The sequence below is a fragment of the Perca fluviatilis genome, chromosome 11 (genome assembly GCF_010015445.1).
Source record: "Perca fluviatilis chromosome 11, GENO_Pfluv_1.0, whole genome shotgun sequence".
NCBI lineage: Eukaryota > Metazoa > Chordata > Actinopteri > Perciformes > Percidae > Perca > Perca fluviatilis.
In genome coordinates, this window is record NC_053122.1 from 34,235,628 (window position 1) to 34,253,533 (window position 17,906).

At 42.9% G+C, this 17,906-nt stretch overlaps 1 protein-coding gene and 1 long non-coding RNA gene across 4 annotated transcripts; one reads left to right on the forward strand and one right to left on the reverse strand.

The window, feature by feature from the left end:
• Positions 1-788: 788 nt before the first annotated feature.
• Positions 789-8,272, reverse strand: LOC120569054. Of its 2 annotated transcripts, none has more exons than XR_005640833.1 (4): positions 8,162-8,272; positions 4,602-4,691; positions 1,758-1,830; positions 789-1,654 (listed from the first exon to the last, which is right to left on the reverse strand). It is a non-coding gene; the product is annotated as an uncharacterized LOC120569054 (long non-coding RNA). The 2 variants fall into 2 exon arrangements; XR_005640832.1 differs by having other exon boundaries at positions 1,752-1,830.
• Positions 8,211-17,516, forward strand: nr2f6a (nuclear receptor subfamily 2, group F, member 6a). 2 transcript variants are annotated; one of them, XM_039816872.1, is made up of 5 exons: positions 8,211-8,497; positions 10,355-10,449; positions 12,256-12,593; positions 13,306-13,552; positions 15,001-17,516. In XM_039816872.1, exons 1-5 carry the CDS (start codon positions 8,229-8,231, stop codon positions 15,273-15,275), a joined length of 1,224 nt encoding a protein of 407 aa, XP_039672806.1. In that variant the 5' UTR covers positions 8,211-8,228; the 3' UTR covers positions 15,276-17,516. The 2 variants fall into 2 exon arrangements, with proteins under 2 accessions (XP_039672806.1, XP_039672807.1); XM_039816873.1 differs by having other exon boundaries at positions 12,259-12,593.
• The last annotated feature ends 390 nt before the right edge of the window (positions 17,517-17,906 follow it).

The window sequence follows — 17,906 nt, forward strand, 5'->3', positions numbered from 1 at the left end:
TCCTCAAAGGTCACAGGTCACTCTGGTCTCAGGGTGAAGCTGTCACCGCAAGTCTACACATTTGACAGCCATCAGAGCGTGCTGAAAAACGCAGTCCCCGCGAGAAGGCGGCCTCATGATTACTTTAAGTAAAGACCTACTTTCCATACGCTGATGCAGTCGAGAGAACACACCAACACCCTGTGATTGAATTACAGTGGTTGCTGGGGATGCCTCAGGGAAAGGCCGGGCCTAACTTTAGACACTTGACACACAGGGGGTGGGGGGGTGGGTGTCGTATTTGTTATGGGACGGTCCTCTGTAACAGACCTTAAAGGTTAACTCAAATGGTTGAAATGTTAACTGAATCAATAGCTGAGGGATTCGTGTTTGGGCCTGTCCAGAAATACCAAAGGGTTGGGTTTAAAGAGCCATCCTGTAATCCTAACTTTAACCCTTGTGCTGTCTTCCTGTCAACCGTGCAACTTTTGGTTTTTCTGGGTCAAAATTTTAACTTCTTTTCAATGTTTTGAATATCTTTTTCGACACTTTTGTTGCTGTTCCACCAATTGTTTTTGTCACTCGCTTCAACGTTGTTGTTTTTTCCCGCACCTTTTGATGTTTTTGTGTTTTTTTTCCACCAAATGTTTGAAGCTTTTCCTGACATTTGTCACTTTTTTCAACGTTCTTTATAAAAAATCTTTTTCAAATGCTATGAAATTGAATAAAACTTGTGAAGAGCGTTGTAGGGAGCCATCCACGTGATTTCTTTTGAAAATGTGGTTGAAAGAAACCCAAATTTCTGATATAGAAACTTTTTGAAAATGGGTCAAATTTGACCCGAGAACAACAACAACAACAACAACAACAACAACAACAACAGGAGAGTTAGAGGAAGTCTGACAATTTTAAGACAAACAAATCTAAGGATCAGTATATATTTGACCGACAGGGCATCTGATAAGATTTTTAAACATCATAAACAAGGTTAAAAAGGTGGATTGCACACAATTGAACAAAACTTGTTATTAATGCCATAAAAAGATTCAGATCTGTTGAATAATCTAGAAAACCCAGAACCTGCTTTAACTGAAACAAAAATGTATTATTTATATGGTCAAAATTTTGTGGATATTAGAAAGTTAGATAGACACATCTATAAAAAAAAATGATCCGCTGGGTCAAACACTAAATGCACATTTGCTCAATTTGTAGGACTTGTGAAGTTAGAAAAAATAAAAAATGTATTGGCAAGCTGATTGGACTGTGCCATCTTATGGGTCACAAAGGTCAACAAGCCCTTTTAGACTGCAACGTTATCCATTGAACTCAGTAACACCAGCTGCTTGACTCCCATTTTCAGATTTGAAAAGGAAAGACAATTTATATATTCACAGCAGCAGTTCACATGCCATGATCCCAATCAGGCATGCTCAAACTCAAAAAAAGGGTTTCAAATTACAGCCACGACTTGTTAATTCTTTCCCTCTTATCAACAACAAAACAGGGAGACTTTTCACCCCAAAAAAGCAAGAAACTGCCAGCTGAACAAAGACAACGTCTGGACAATGACATTGTCTTCTTAGTACTCCGGAAACATCAGAGGGACGATGCTGCTCCAGTCACAAGCTGTTGGCGACATTTTTATTTTCAGAAGGTTTCATCCATCATGAAGCTGGAGGTAGAGAACCAAATAATTCAGACCTTCTGGCAGAGACATGGTGGTGGGTACAAATGTGTGATACTGCGGTAGAGTAGAATTGTTTATTTACACTCACTGCTGGCGGTGCGAGAAGACCCGACAGGTGTGTGTAACACCGGAAAACCAGAAATAGAAGTGACTTCAAATGGCTGCAGTAAAAAAAAAAAAAGCCAGCAGGGCAGTGAGAGGATTTAGATATGGACATTAAAAGGTACACTGTGTAGTGGTTGAAGTATTTTATTAGCTAAAATCAATGTCTTCAATCATAAATATGTCCTCATTGGTGTAAAACGACCTCTGCCAATGATCTGACTTATCCTCGAATAAGCAAATAATTTCTTCACACTTATGCCGAGCCACAGGAGAAGGAATCTGTTTAAGGTTTAAAAGTAATAATCTCCTAGATTTTAATTTAAATAAATGTCTGTTAAGTCACTTTCTATTGGCGAATGAGGTAACAAAATGGTGATTGAGCCTATGGCCCATTGATGAAAGGCCTCGCATTTTCAGTACAAACTGGGTGTCTGTAGTGTCGCATTGCCAGACCTTCCTCCACAGCGCCGCACAGGAAGGTCTGGCGAGTCCACACAGCATTCTGGGATGGGAGAAAAACATTAAGCTAACAGCTAACAGACTTGCTCTTCAACTCACTTGTGTGTTTTTTCCGGTCTCTGCTAGCATTGCTAGTAAACGGTAAACGGTTCCTCTGGCCAAAAAAAAAAAAAGAGCGATGAGTACAGACGATGAAAACGAGTGAAAGTGAGATTTAAAAAAAAACACCAGCAAGCCTTGCTTTGTCACTGGGTATAATGCAGGGCAAAATACGTCAGGTCAGGACATGGGAAACATTTAATGTATTTTGATTTTAGATGTGAAATACATAAATACACTTTAGGTTTTGGCTGTTTCACACAAAACTGTTTGCTTGACATCTATTAATTTGAGGGTACCGGTTATTGATGTAACACTACTGATATGTGTGTCATTTGAGAATTTGATGGTAGTAAAATTATAAGTGGCAGGGTCAGCCACCATGCCAATTTTCACTAGTGGCCAAGTGTGGTACTGCAGCTAATACTGCACCACGAACAGCACACAATGTACATTTTTACTTTCAGTACTAGTGTGATTTTAGCCTGGTCCTACCAGACTCATGTATATGTACATTTGTACAGAGAGTCTGGCCTACTCCTTCACCGCTTACCGAGCGAGCTGGAAAATCTAACTTTTCCCGAACCCCGTGGGGAGGAGGGCCACAACATCACGGCCACCAACACAACTCAGCAAAGATTGTTCTTGCTCGGGATTTAACTTCTCGATATTCGGCAGTGTTGCCACAACGGACCGAATGGCTTCGCTCGCATCTTTCTCCCCCACCATTACGGAACTACAACTGAAAAACTAATGCACGACCTCAACGTCATCGTTCTCAGCCGCTCCCTCTGTTCGCTGATTGGACCGCCAAATATTTCGCCGGAGAAAACCCAAGAACATACCCAGACGGAGTACTGAAGGAAAATGAAAATTGAAAAGTACGTAGGAGGGCGGAGCCAGGCTAGTGTGATTTGGGAAACCTGACCCTTTAATATGTTTAGTCTAAATACAGTTTTGGAACTGAAAGTTGCTATTAAGTTAGACTGCTTTACTGTCAAATGTTTCTGTGTGTGTAATACTGTATATCTGTGGGGTGGCAGAGTGGGAGATGTTTTTTTTGCAGTCTTGCATTTCTTCTGGATTCCTCGTTGGGTGGTGCAAACACATTCCTGACAGTCGGTTCAAAGGTCACGTCACTCCTGCCCCCCCTGTGGTATCTCTCAGACAGACATATATGGAAGTGGAAATGATAGACACGTACAGCATCTCTTATCTTTGAATTCATCGTTCATCATACTTCTCCTTTGCATTTGACATTTTCTGTATAATGTGTGTATAGCGGTCTGTTTTTTTTATGTAAATTACTAATTGTCAATATTCTGCTGCAATTTGGAAAGGCTAAACCTACATGTATGACGACATGAAAGAAGTCCAGTATCCAGGCAACATACACGCCACTTTCCTAAAGCCAAGTGACGTCTTATCTGTACGCATTTTGAGCTATGCGCGTGTATGTCTGTGCTGTATACAGCGGACGCCAGTCTGCAACGTCACAGCGAAAACATACACGCGGGTTATCGCAAGGCTACGGTTGGGTTTACGAAAAGTCACACGCGGGTTGGGTTTAGGAAAAGAAGAACTGGTCGGGTTTAGGAAAAGAAGAACTGGTCGGGTTTAGGAAAAGAAGAACTGGTTGGGTTTAGGAAAAGAAGAACTGGTGGGGTTTAGGAAAAGAAGAACTGGTTGGGTTTAGGAAAAGAAGAACTGGTGGGGTTTAGGAAAAGAAGAACTGGTCGGGTTTAGGAAAAGAAGAACTGGTTGGGTTTAGGAAAAGAAGAACTGGTCGGGTTTAGGAAAAGAAGAACTGGTGGGGTTTAGGAAAAGAAGAACTGGTCGGGTTTAGGAAAAGAAGAACTGGTCGGGTTTAGGAAAAGAAGAACTGGTCGGGTTTAGGAAAAGAAGAACTGGTCGGGTTTAGGAAAAGAAGAACTGGTTGGGTTTAGGAAAAGAAGAACTGGTCGGGTTTAGGAAAAGAAGAACTGGTGGGGTTTAGGAAAAGAAGAACTGGTTGGGTTTAGGAAAAGAACAAACGTGGAAAGGAAACGTGGTGAAAGTCCTGTGTTTTACCAATCATCCAGCCCGGCCAACCTCTCTACGAGGATTTTCGCCCTTTCATACTACTCGCTTCGGCGTCAATTCACACGCAATCGCAAGGTAATGTAAGTCAATGGAGGCCAAAAGGTGTTGATAAACACGCTAAAAAGAAGGGAGTATGCGTCTTGATAACACGCCAATAATGGCATACGAATTGACATGTCATACATACGCCAGTTCATGAGCTCGGCCTGATCCAGGGGTTGGAATCCACAGGAGCACTGGGGCAGAGTTGGGATAAGATCAGGCCAGCCTGCTGTTGCTGGGTAGCAAAAAAAAAAAAAAGAAAAAAAAAAAACACGTGACCGAAATAAAAGTCCACATTGATGTTACCTCTAGTCTGACGGCGTTGCGTTTGACACAGCCATCAGTGACCAGTAAAACTAGGTAATGTGATGACATATTCATTAACACAGAAAAGTAACTCAAGAAGTAGGAGTGGAATTAACGCTGAAATGACATCTACTAATTATCAATAAAATAAAATAAAAAAACGATAAATAAAAACACGTTACTCAAATTGACCATTTCTTATGTACAAAACTATTGATTAACAGCTCTGTGGATATCTCATCCACACACACACACACACACACACACACACACACACACACACACACACACACACACACACACACACACACACACACACACACACACACACACACACACACACACACACACACACACACACACACACACACACACACACACACCTTTACAAGCACCTTTTATTTGACAAGCCTAATCTTCCCCAGCACAAGAAGTGACAATAAGCAGGCACAGCGGCCTAATTAAAAGGGACTTTCATTCAAATTAACACACACTCTCTCTCACACACAAAACCATCTGATGACCCATTAGCCACACAATGGGCAGGACAATGACACACACACACACACACACACACACACAGGGGGGGGGGGGGTAAAGCTGGGTTTAGATTTAGGAATGCCATAAAAGTGTTTGTTGTGGTGCAAGGCGGGGACGAAGAATGCCTGTAAATGCTCTCTAGATAAGACAACAAGTTGCACATAGTGAATCTCTCGGGGGACTGACACTTTCATCTTGCCATATCTGCAACTGCAAACCCCACTTAAACCCCAAAGAGCTGCACATTTACAAGCAGATTCGTCACCTATCTCTTTGAGCTCTTATCCGCGGCTGCTGTGCATCCTCTCCTCCTTTATCTGCATTTGACCCTGGGCTTTTTAGCGTGCCAGGGGGTGTGAAAGTCGATTTGACCTCTCTGGGTAACTTCGAACACAAATCACTGTGTGCTCCACAAAGCGCTGAAAGACAGAGGGCCTTTAGCAAATGAGCAACGACAAAAAAAAACAAAAAAACAGTAACCTTTATTTCCAGCACAATAAGCTGTTCTTAAGCGTGCTACTCGCACATTGAGCGAGATCAAAGTGTGTTACTCGAGTGGGAACGATAGATATCCTCCCTTTGAGAAATAAAGCTCACCTCTCTGCTGCTGTGCACAGCTTCTTTAATCGTGTACTGCAATGTTGAAACTTTCAACCCAACATTTAATTGCTTTTTAAAAGACAAAAGGCCAGGCAGGGGCTTGGATTGCTTATATTTGTTGCAGGGGCTTCAGGGTAATCTGGTATTGTCGGGGTGTTTTTTGAAGCCATGGGGTCATGCTCTCTGCATCTCTGAGGAGAGAGATCCTCCACATCCTTCCTGTGTGTGTGTGTGTGTGTGTGTGTGTGTGTGTGTGTGTGTGTGTGTGTGTGTGTGTGTTGCCCCACACAGCCCACTCTCTTTGCTCTTTGACTCCATTGGCCATATAAGGCAGCCAGCACCATGGAAACCGCAGGGCTTGAATAGCAGTGTCAAATCCCTGGGAACACACACACACACATATATATACACATGCTGCCCCCTCCCCCTCTGCACACACACTCCCTCCCTCCCTCTCTCCCTTCTTACTTTGCTTGATCTCTCTCTCTAACACACACAAATAGGTTGGCTGAAAACAGACAAGGGGAAAGAGGGGTGAGAAGAAAAAAAAAAAAAAAAAAAAGAGAGTCAACGCTGACAAATCCAGCCTGTCTCCGTCTGTGACCATTTTCTTCAATCATAATTCGATTTGTGGACTCTGAAGCCTGAGAGAGAGAAAGAGAGGGGGGGGGGGGAAGAGAAGAGCAGCACCAGTCCCTTCCACCCCCACCTCCAGCTCCAGCTCGCCTGAGCCATAGGAAAAGGCTTTGGACAGACAGACACACACACACACACACACACACACACACACACACACACACACACACACACAGACGAAGAGCAGCACGCAGGGCTAGGCCACAAGTCATTAGTTCTTGGTGGGCAAGCACTGACAAAAGGCTGGAGGAGAGGAGACCGCATGAGTGGCTGGAGAGCGACCACAGGAACTATGGAGGGCTGAGCACACGGATGCTCTCCTGCTTTCTTGATTTTTTTTGGGGGGGGGGGTTGTTTCAGGAAGGAAGCAGCACGCAGGACATCGTCACAACCGAGCACTCGTGCTACAACAAACAGGGAAGAGGGAGAGAGAGAGAGGGAGAGCGAGAGATCACTTCCTCGTGTTGAGGATCTACTCGCGTTTGTGTTTTGGAGGGGAGCGCAGGCGGCCCGCGTCGCCTCGTCTGCTGCCTCTGCAGCCCGGCGGTGCCTCGAAGGAAAGAACCCCCCCCCCCCTCAACGGGCCACATAAAAGTGATGCTGCTGTTGTGTGGACGTCAACTTGTTTTGGCACGATGTGGAATGTCTTCACTGTGGGTCACAGCGCTGCAGCCGCCGAGAGGATTACAGCAGAATAGGAGAGCTGTGTCTGCACTCTCAGCCTCACTGGATGGAAGGAAGGTCTAGAGCTAGAAAAAGGATTTATTTCCCAGTGAGGGGAAGCCATAGACACAGCACATTTAACACGGAGGTAAGCTCAACATCATTTCTAGAGTTAAATCTTTCGGCTGCCTTATATGACGGTGAACTAGTGTCGAGCAAAGACAAATTCAGTGTAAGGGGTGCTTTAAGGGGGGTTGGTCATAGCCTCTCCAGGCATGTGCTAAGGCGAGCTACACCGAGGTCCTTTTTCAGCCATTTCTGTTGCTACAGAGACAGAGCTGGGAGAGTGGAGAGCTGTGTGGTAGGGATTTTTTTTTTTTGTCCCCCACCTCATGTCGTTTGCTTGCTAATTTCTTTTCTGTCATTGCTCTCTTTTAGGAGAATGTGCACTGTATGTTTGACTCATTGTGTTTCCTGTTAAAAGGTTCCCCTGGCTAAAGCGTGAGGCGCAGGCTGCCCGTTAACCATCTCAGGAATCGGGTCCATGTAAAAAGGACAAAAAAAACAAACAAACACGGAGGCTACGAGTTGGAGAAGAGAAGAGAAGAAAGGGGGGGGGGGGAATTGAAATCCACAGGCATGCAAAACTAAAAAGTTGCCACTGAGAGACTGTTTCCAGGTCATAGTGGAGTGGGAGGAGCCTGAACTGCTCTTGTTTTTTTCTGCCAAACACCCTCCTCCTCCTCGATGCTGTAGCCTATTTTTCGTTCTCATTGACATCTGCTTGTTTAGCCGGAGGACTTTTTTTTATTTTCTCAGTTGTGCTATTATATAAATAAAATAATCCAATGGTCCTATTTAACACATGAAAGCACAGGCAAGCAGAAACTACTAATTCTCTCCAGGCGAGGGAGAAACACTCTATAGACTTTATTATTATTATTTTTATATTTATGTTACCTTGACAGCAGCCACACATCTTGGCTGCCTGTCCGGTTTTCTTCTGCCGTGGTTCGGTAACCAAGCGATGGCCATGGTGAGTGGGGGCTGGGGAGATCCCAATGGGGGCACCAACGGGCTGGGGGACAAGAGCTACCTGAGGGGGGAGGAGGAAGACGGCTCTCCCCAGGCGGGAGGCAGCGACATGGAGGCCGGAGACGACGACAAGTCGTGCGTGGTGGACTGCGTGGTGTGCGGGGACAAGTCCAGCGGGAAACATTACGGCGTGTTCACGTGCGAGGGCTGCAAGAGCTTCTTCAAGAGGAGCGTCAGACGCAACCTCAGCTACACTTGCAGGTGAGCGGGGCATTATGGGTAATTGTATTTTTTTTTTTTGTCCGAAAGTCTAAAAATCCTGCTGAAAACTGAACATGTGTAATGTTACTTCGGTTATTGCGACACGTTGTTATTTTTTGTATGTACGTATGTTATATGCGTAACATGCGTTGCTGTGTTTCCATAAGACATATATAGCTGCTGTAGTTCTAAGAAAGTAGTTGAGTTTTGTGTCAGTGCTATTTGCACTTTTTCTACACGATGTATTTCTGGCATTTTTTTCGTTTTGGTTTCTATCTGAAAGTTATTTTTCAAACAAAAATATTCCTGAATTTGACTTTGCTGCTGTTACACAAAGCAACGTGTCTTTGTGTGTGGGGGGGAAAAATCATACGGGAACCACACACATAACATTATAGCCTACAATAAAGTCGTCACTATTATAGAGCTGAAACAACGAACCGATTAGTCATCCATAGGCAACTATTTGGATAATCATTTGAGTATTTTTTTTCTAGGTGAAATGAAGTATGCATACACATAACCATACATAAAAGGTGTCTATAATAGGCTATATCCAACATCCAAAAAGGTAAACAAAGACCGTTGTATGACTCCATTTACTGTTAATGACTCACCACATACAGGTTTGGTTCCGTAACTATGATGTTGAGTGTAGAATTGCAGATAACAATTATTTTTTCCTTATTCATTTTCTAATTATTTCTACAGTTAATTGATTCATTGTTTAAGCCTTCACAATCTCTCAGAGCCCATGGTGATGTCTTCGCATTGCTTGTTGTGTCTGACCAAAGTCCAAAATGTAATCATGCTCAATTTAAAATGATGGCTTAAAAGAAAAGCAGCACGTCATCACACTTGGGACAATGCAACATAGTGAATGTTTGGAACGTTTTGCTAAAAAATAAAAATAAAAAAAATGACTGAAACAATGAACTGATTCTCAAAAAAGTTCTTTCTGTTGAAGAATTCATTGATTAATCGACTAATTGTTTCAGCTCTAAAAGAGTACACATAATAACAGTGGAGAGATGAGATTAAAGTAACACTGAATGATACAATCATCTGCTTCCCAAGCATGCTAACGCTGCCTGTAGCCTTACGGTAAATCTGATGCAATATTAATGTTCAAGAGCACTTTAAATCATGCCGTAGATACTTATATAATCAACAGAACAGCTTTTTACATCCTTTCAAATGGTTTGCATAGACTTTGCATCACTGAGCACAGTGAGCACTGAAGTAGGATTGGCTACACATTTGTCATTAGGTTTTGGATAGGTTTGTTTTCTGTGTGAAAACTAGGGCTGCACAATATATATATTTTTTTATTGTCATTGCAATATTAACTGGCGCAATACACATATTGCGAAAGACACTCCAAGAGATTTTTTCATCAGTACAAAACTGGACTTTAAAATGTAACTGTCATTCTTTTCTCAGTGGAGCCTTTTATATTCCATTCAATGTTCAATTTGTTCACTAAAAGAATGTTGGAAATGATTTCCTTTCATTTGTTTTAAATTCGAAAAGCAATTGTTGTATTTGAGCAGAATACAGAAAGCAGGAGAAATGCAGAGCGGAGTACACTTCAATCTCTATTTATCGCAAGTAATATTATCGGGATATTCAACAACGTTATTGCATATCGCACATTTTTCTCATGTTGTGCAGCCCTAGTGAAAACCAAAGTAAAATCAGAAACCCACAAAAGCAGATCACACAGTCCAACACCTGCACTAAATCAGACTGTTACTGCATTGGTGCAAAATGATTCATTTCAGTTGCTAAAACTAAAAGAAGGTTGGTAACAATCAATCTCCTAATAATCCCATCATCACGTGTTTATGTTCTCAGGTCAAACAGAGAGTGCCAGATTGACCAGCACCACAGGAACCAGTGCCAGTACTGTCGGCTGAAGAAGTGTTTCCGTGTTGGCATGCGCAAAGAAGGTATCTGTCCACCCTGATCCATAAATCTGTCATCCATTTTAATCCCTTGGAAAGGTTTGGAGACACTGTGGAACACACTGCCATTGTACACGTGCAATATTGCAAATACCGGAACTGAATTGGTATAAAACCTGAAAATAATTGATATTTCCTTCAGTGAAGAGCCTCAGAGAGTTGTCCCATTACTTAAATCAGCTGTTCTTAGGACATAAAATCCCCAAATCAATCCTAGTTAAATTAGCCTTTGTCATTATCTCGCCTCTTCTGCTCCGTGAGCTCCATAGTGCAGAGAAAATGCCACACATGGCTGTCTCGGCCCTATCATGGCTAGGCAAGCCATGCGTGTCAGCTCAATGCCATGTATTAAGTGGCTTAATCTAGTGCTTGTGTAAGAGTGACTGAGAGGGATACAGTGCTAAGACACCTGCGTCCCAGAGCCTTAAGCCTCCGGTTGAAGCTGCAGAAACCCTCGGCATGGTAGCTTGATCAGGCAGAATCCAATACGGAGATTTCACCTTAAGCGTCGGAGCCTATGGTGGAGCATCATTCAACGTCATGCCGATAGATCCACAGAAACAAATCCCTGTCGTTTAGACAAAGTGGTCCCTTTTTACATTCACCTCACTGTTCAATTTGTTCACTGAAAGCATGTTGGGAATGATTTACTTTCATTTGTTTTAAATTCAACAAGCAATTTGTTGTATTTAAGCAGAATACTGAGAGCAGCAGAAATGCAGAACCGAGTGCACTTTAATATCTGCTTTTTTTTTTATCCATTAACCTAACGTTATTGCATATGTTCCTCATATCGTGCAGCCCTTGAGTTGTTTTCCCCCTCATAATCACAGATGGTAAAACATGCTAATGAGACACGTTATGGCTCCCTGCAGAGACATTGCCTCTGCTTGACCACCTCCGCAGAGAGGTCAGAGGTCAGGGTCAGCTACAAAGCAGCAGTCCTGGGGCTGGAGTGGATTCAGTGTCTTGCTCAAGGACACGTCATCAGAACAGATGCTTACCACATGAATTCATATCCCCAAATGAGCGTGTATCTCTGTTCAGTAGCCTGCCCCGCTGTCTCGGTTTTGGCAGTGATGTTCTTTTCTCAAAGGGTGATTTGGAGAATAAATCTGTGTGTGTGTGTGTGTGTGTGTGTGTGTGTGTGTGTGTGTGTGTGTGTGTGTGTGTGTGTGTGTGTGTGTGTGTGTGTGTGTGTGTGTGTGTGTGTGTGTGTGTGTGTGTGTGTGTGTGTGTGTGTGTGTGTGTGTGTGTGTGTGTGTGTGTGTGTGTGTGTGTGTGTGTGTGAAGATTGGGTTACGGTAAGGTTACGGCACAGCATGTTGTAATTCCCTTCCAGAATGAATATTTAAAAATTTGAATGGAGAGTAAACTCTTTTCTCAGAGGCATGTGTTTTAGTTCCATAGATAACCTTCATCTAGCCTGAAGAGCACAAGCACAAGAATATTTTCTCCTCACTTACTTACACGCTGTTCTTGAGGAATCAGCCTGGGCTTGATTGTGCCTCCTTTTAATCTTGGGGAATAGTTTCCTAATTGGGCCAAGCCTGTCTGCTGATAATCTGACATACTGGCTGTACTCAGTTTTAAGTTGTTGTTTTTTTCTCTCTCCGTTTTCTTCACCAAATCCCTCCTAAACCTCCCCTTGTCCTTCACCTATTTCTCCTCTCTTTATCTGCTCTTTTCCCTCTCCTCTCCTCTCCTCTCCTCTCCTCTCCTCTCCTCTCCTCTCCTCTCCTCTCCTCTCCTCTCCTCTCCTCCCCCCCTTGTACCCCAACCAAACTACAGCAGTTCAACGCGGACGTATCCCCCCTCAGCCGAGCCTCAGCCCCTCTATAACACCCATAGGTGGCGCGAGCGGCCTCGGAGGCGGCGACTTCTATAACAACAACAACAACAACGGGGGAAGTGGCGGGGGTCAGCCGGTGTCCGAGCTGATTTCCCAGCTGCTGCGAGCCGAACCGTACCCCAGCAGTCGGTTTGGACACCAGTACAACCAGCAGGCGGGCCCCGATAACGCCATGGGGATCGATAACATCTGTGAACTGGCTGCCAGGCTACTCTTCAGCACCGTGGAGTGGGCCAGAAGCATCCCCTATTTCCCTGAGCTGCCGGTGTCAGACCAGGTTAGCGGATTAGATTTGATGTGTTTGGATGCATAATTTGCAGTTATTCCCCAGATGGAATTCTTAGAAATGTAGGACAGAAACAGGCAGTGATGGAATGTCCCTAAGTACATTCACTCAAGTACTGTACATGAGTAAATTTGAATTACTTGTACTTTACTTGAGTCTTTTCCTGTCATGCCACTTTCTACTTCTACTTTCTACTACATTTCAGAGAGAAATATTGTACTTTTTGCTCCACTGCATTCATAGCTTTACTTACTTCACAATTTGAGAAGTTTGCAGAGAAAACACATGCAGTTCATAAAAAACAATGTGTTATTATAAATTAAACTACCCAACAATATAACGGTCTACAAGTCTAGCTGAAATGATTAGACCATTAAACACACAACTGTTTGGATCGTTTGGAGTTTTCTGCATCCAGTACTTTTACTTTTAATGCTTTAAGTATATTTTCCTGATTATACTTACATACTTTTACTTACAGTAAATAACATTTTCAATGCAGGACTTTTACTTGTAACCGAGTGTTTTTACAGTGTGGTATTAGTATTTTTACTTACGTAAAGGATCTGAATACTTCTTCCACCGCTGGAAACAGGATAGTTTGCCTGCAACAATACATAAATATACAATGAATACAGTGAACATTAAAAATGGATGGTGACAGTGTAGGTCAATCTGATTAACACGCTAACAAAATCCGCAGGTGGCCCTGCTGAGGCTGAGCTGGAGCGAGTTGTTCATCCTCAACGCGGCGCAGTCGGCGCTGCCGCTCCACATGGCTCCCCTGTTGGCCGCGGCCGGCTTCCACTCCTCGCCCATGTCTGCGGAGCGCGTGGTGTCCTTCATGGACCAGGTGAGGGTGTTTCAGGACCAGGTGGACAAGCTGACCCGGCTGCAGGTGGACTCTGCTGAGTACAGCTGCCTCAAGGCCATCGCGCTGTTCTCACCAGGTGATTGTTACTGCTCTTCTGTTTTATCTGCTGTTATTGGAACACGATGCTCTGCAGGACCACTGAATCGCTGGGGCATGCCAGCCATTAAGTGTTGCCCGTAAAGTTGTTGGACTTGAGAGAGACAGATTAAAAGAAAAAAGACTGGTCAAAATGAGTGCTGCATTGTAGGGGTGGGGGAAAAAAATCGATACAGCATATGTATCGATACACAGACGCCAAGTATCGATCTTTTATTATATATGTGTTGGTCAGTCTGTCTGCTTGACTATCTGATTTTGCAGCAATAAAATTGAAGTGAGATGAACAAACGGAGAAATGCATCATTTTAGATAAAACGGATGTTGACAAAGTTTCCTTTTGGGGACATCATTTGAAATTGGGAAAAATTTTAAGTTGGAAAAAAGGTAATAAATTGCAATATATCGCAGAATATTGCAATATGTTTAAAATCGCAATAATATCGTATCGTGACATAAGTATCGTGATGATATCGTATCGTAAGGCCTCTGGTGATTCCCACCCCTACTGCATTGGCAATTACAGAGCTATATACATAGGTATTTTTACTTTTAGTGTCTAGTGATCCCCCAAAACACTGGATCCTACATTTCCCATAATGCAACTTAATAACGTCTTTCATCAGACCCTCCCCGCCTGGTAAACACAAGCTTTCGGTTAGAAATCTGTAGTTTCCAAACTGAGATCATGTCATCAGGGTTAACTAAGCTTCTGCAGAGCCACAGAAGACACTAAACAGCTGTTTCCACTTGCTGAGGAGGACTAAGCACGACTAGGAAACTGATCTTCATGTGCAAAATAGTTGGGGTGCCCCTCTAATAGAAAACCATGAATAGGAATTGAACACACAAAAAATATGGGTCTGGAAACGCATCACAGGCCCACAGCAGTAACACTGTAGATCTTAAAATCGAAAGCTTCACCATTTGTAAAGTGTCTGGAGAACTGCAGGTACATTTGCAACCCTAATCCGGGAATGCACCGACTATGGCACCATCTCCTGGCTTATTCATGAAAATGCAATGATGCACTATGTGCTGTATAATTTAGTGCTGTCACTGATCATTATGCAGCACAGTGCATTTTAAGACTTTTTTTTTTTTTTTTTAAAGTAGCTTCCTTAAACAAATTGCTTAGTGGGTATGCCTTATTCAAAAGCATTCAAATTTTTTTTTAAACTAAATGACCCCATCCTGCTGTTTCTGTAAAGCTACGATCAGGGTTTATAGGTTTTAAATGTGTTTTTTTTTTTTATAGTGTAGACATGCTGAGGCAAGGTATTTGTGTATTTTGTGTTCCCCTTAGGGGTATTTTATCCCATTATCTGCTGGGATTTCAACCTTCCTCTCGGCTCATCACGACTCTTTATGTAACCAGCCCACACTATTAAGTAACTACCTCCTCCTTCCTCCCTCCCTCCCTCTCAGATGCCTGTGGTCTAACAGACCCAGTCCACGTGGAGTCTCTGCAGGAGAAGGCTCAGGTGGCTCTGACAGAGTACGAGAGGATGCAGTACCCGAGTCAGCCTCAGCGCTTCGGGCGCCTGCTCCTGCGCCTCCCCGCCCTGCGTGCCGTTCCCGCCAGCCTCATCTCGCAGCTCTTTTTCATGCGCCTGGTAGGAAAGACACCCATCGAGACGCTGATCCGTGACATGCAGCTCTCCGGAAGCTCCATCAGCTGGCCGTATGTCCCGGGACAGTAGCCCCCTTTAGGGACGAGGTCTCCGTCCGGGATTTGTGACGACAAGGACCCACAGGAAACCTCCTGACTCATCACTATCCATCTGTGTGGTTGTCAAACTGCAGTGCCAGCTGGCCGTCATATGTACTGTACTGTAAGCGCTCTATTTCCCCCTCATGAAACGAGCTCTCTGTCTCCACACGGGCCTCCAGTGGAGAGACGAGCCAGCGCCAGGCTGGATCTGTCTTGTTGCCAACCCAGTCGTTCTGGTGCCAGGTCTCAGGCCAGAGACCAGCTTTTCATGCTGGGATCCGATATGGCCACCACAGCCAGTCATGTCACCACCCACATGCCATAGTGACTAAAGACGCTGCAGTTTCATGTAGAGGGCAGCAGCACCCTGCTACAAATACATCCAGAGGACAAAACTGTCCCACGGCTGAAAGTCGGCAGAACAATTTCCCCCCCACACTGGGCTCATTTTCCACAGCTCACCATTTGTGATACGGTGACCTTTTTATCCACACAGCTGATAACATTACAATACGGTATCGTGATGAGAAAGGACCGAATGGAACAGCAGTGAACTCAATATAAGAGAAAGCAAAGGCCTCGTTGTTGAAGAGAAACTTTTGAATTCACCGCGCTCTCAGCTCGACGCTGAGGACGAGGCCAACGAGCTGATCAAATGGAAAAGAGAGAAAATAAAGGAAAAAATCACCAAAGTCTAACGCATCATCCTCCGAGATGGTTTCTAAATAGAATAATTAGTACACAAAGCAGAGTGAAAGAGATGAACGGACTCTTGTGACTGCCTGACCATCAAAGTGAACAATGCATTTACATTCATTCACTACACTGTTGCTGTAGTTGAAGATTTTTCACCGAAAAAAAAAAAGCCACAGTTACAGTACACGAGTGGACTAATACCTCGCGAGACATCAGAATGCTTCAGTCTGATATTTCCAAAACACAAACCTCTGTAAATGTTGTTCACCAGAAACCGCCTTCTTTTTTGACAACTGCCTTGTTATTCATTATAAATTTGGGACACATATGAAATATGAAATGGGCACCGCAAACATTCGTCTTGTATCTTTTTAAAAAGGATCCCCAAAGTGATTTTCACTTGTGTTTCGGATATGAGTTTTGACTGACTGAATAAGGAGAATTCAGCTATTAAACAACGTTTGGATCGAGCTTTTTATTATTATTATTATTAAGAAACAGCAGGCTGACATTAACTCGGGTTCTCGTTAAACAACTCAAGATTCAAGAATTAGTTATAGTTGGTGGTGAGAGAATTTATAACCAACACTACTAATTAAATACCAGTTTACGTCGATCAATTCTGTTTCTGGGGTTAATGATCCCTTTAAAGAAAAAACTGTATTGAAATGTATATATTGAGGCCAACTACGTCTTTTTGCATGTTCAAATGTTGTTTTTTGGATCTCTGCTAAGTGGAGACTGTTTAATTCTTTTACGTTATGTAATTCAAGGTTCATTTAAACATTAAAGTATTGCTTTCACTGTTAGCTTCTAGATGTTTTTTTCTATATGTATTTACATGAAAATACCTCTGTCATCTGTTTAGATGTCAAAACAGCAAGCTTATCTTCATGCCATTACAGCTGATATGACACAGAGATGCTCTTGAGTCAGTCTCTACTGTTGTGAATGATGTGAGACGATACTGTAAAGGATGGAAATCTGGTGGGGGGGGGGGGGAACTGCACTTGGAGGACGTTCGATGCCAAAACATCTCGCTATCTGTTAAAAAGCAGACGGGCCCTGATTCTCTGGTCCACCAGGATTTACCTCACACTGGTATGTCAAAAGGGCGAGTTTACAAAATCACAAGTACAATATTTGAAAGAAAAGAACAAGGTCAACCCTAAATGCTGAAGTCTGTTGTATTTACTTTTCAAACGCAAAGTAGAAGGATGTAACTCTGCTTCTTGATCTACCGCAGGGCCTTGTTGAAAGTTGTTTGGATATTCTTCTTTTAGGCAACGGCTCAAACGACCGCATCATCGAGAGAAAAAAACAAAAAAAACATAAATATGATATTAATGTTTTCTTATCTTTGTGTTACTGAGTTCTTACGTTTTTAAAATGTCACGTGTATGGCAACATTATTAAAAGAATCAAAAGTTGACGGTGTGTCTTTTGTTATGTTTTGTGTTTTTTCAAACTACTTGGAAAAAGTGTTGTAATTACATCTGTATGAAGAATGCCAAATAAACACTGCAACATGTACCATAAATGTATAAGTGTATTAATGAAAGTGAATTCATATGCCAAAAACTGAGGTGTCTCAACTGCTGATTTATTTAAAGGTCCCATATTGTAAAAAGTGGCATGTCGTGTCTTTTTTGGATTATGAAGCAGTATTTCAATATGAGCCGTCAGGACTTCCGTGCAGTTATGTCACAGCTATACTATATATAGGGTTGGGTATCGTTTCTTTTTTTTCCCGATACTGACGATACTTTTAAAACGGTGCCAGTATACTTACAAAAAGAAAAAGAAAAAAAGAAGAGCACAAAACAACAGTCGGTGAAATTAAGGAACGGCTTGTTTATTGCTTTTTAATGACTTATTAAAAATGTACTAACAATAACTTATAACAATAACTTATTTCACCAAT

What these genes read in the sequence shown, in the direction of transcription:
- nr2f6a (XM_039816872.1), top strand. Translation starts at nt 8,229, where the DNA reads ATGGCCATGGTGAGTGGGGGCTGGGGAGATCCCAATGGGGGCACCAAC. An exon ending in TGTTGGCATGCGCAAAGAAG is followed by an intron (nt 10,450 to 12,255) that starts GTATCTGTCCAC and finishes ACCAAACTACAG; the next exon opens with CAGTTCAACGCGGACGTATC. An exon ending in AGCTGCCGGTGTCAGACCAG is followed by an intron (nt 12,594 to 13,305) that starts GTTAGCGGATTA and finishes CAAAATCCGCAG; the next exon opens with GTGGCCCTGCTGAGGCTGAG.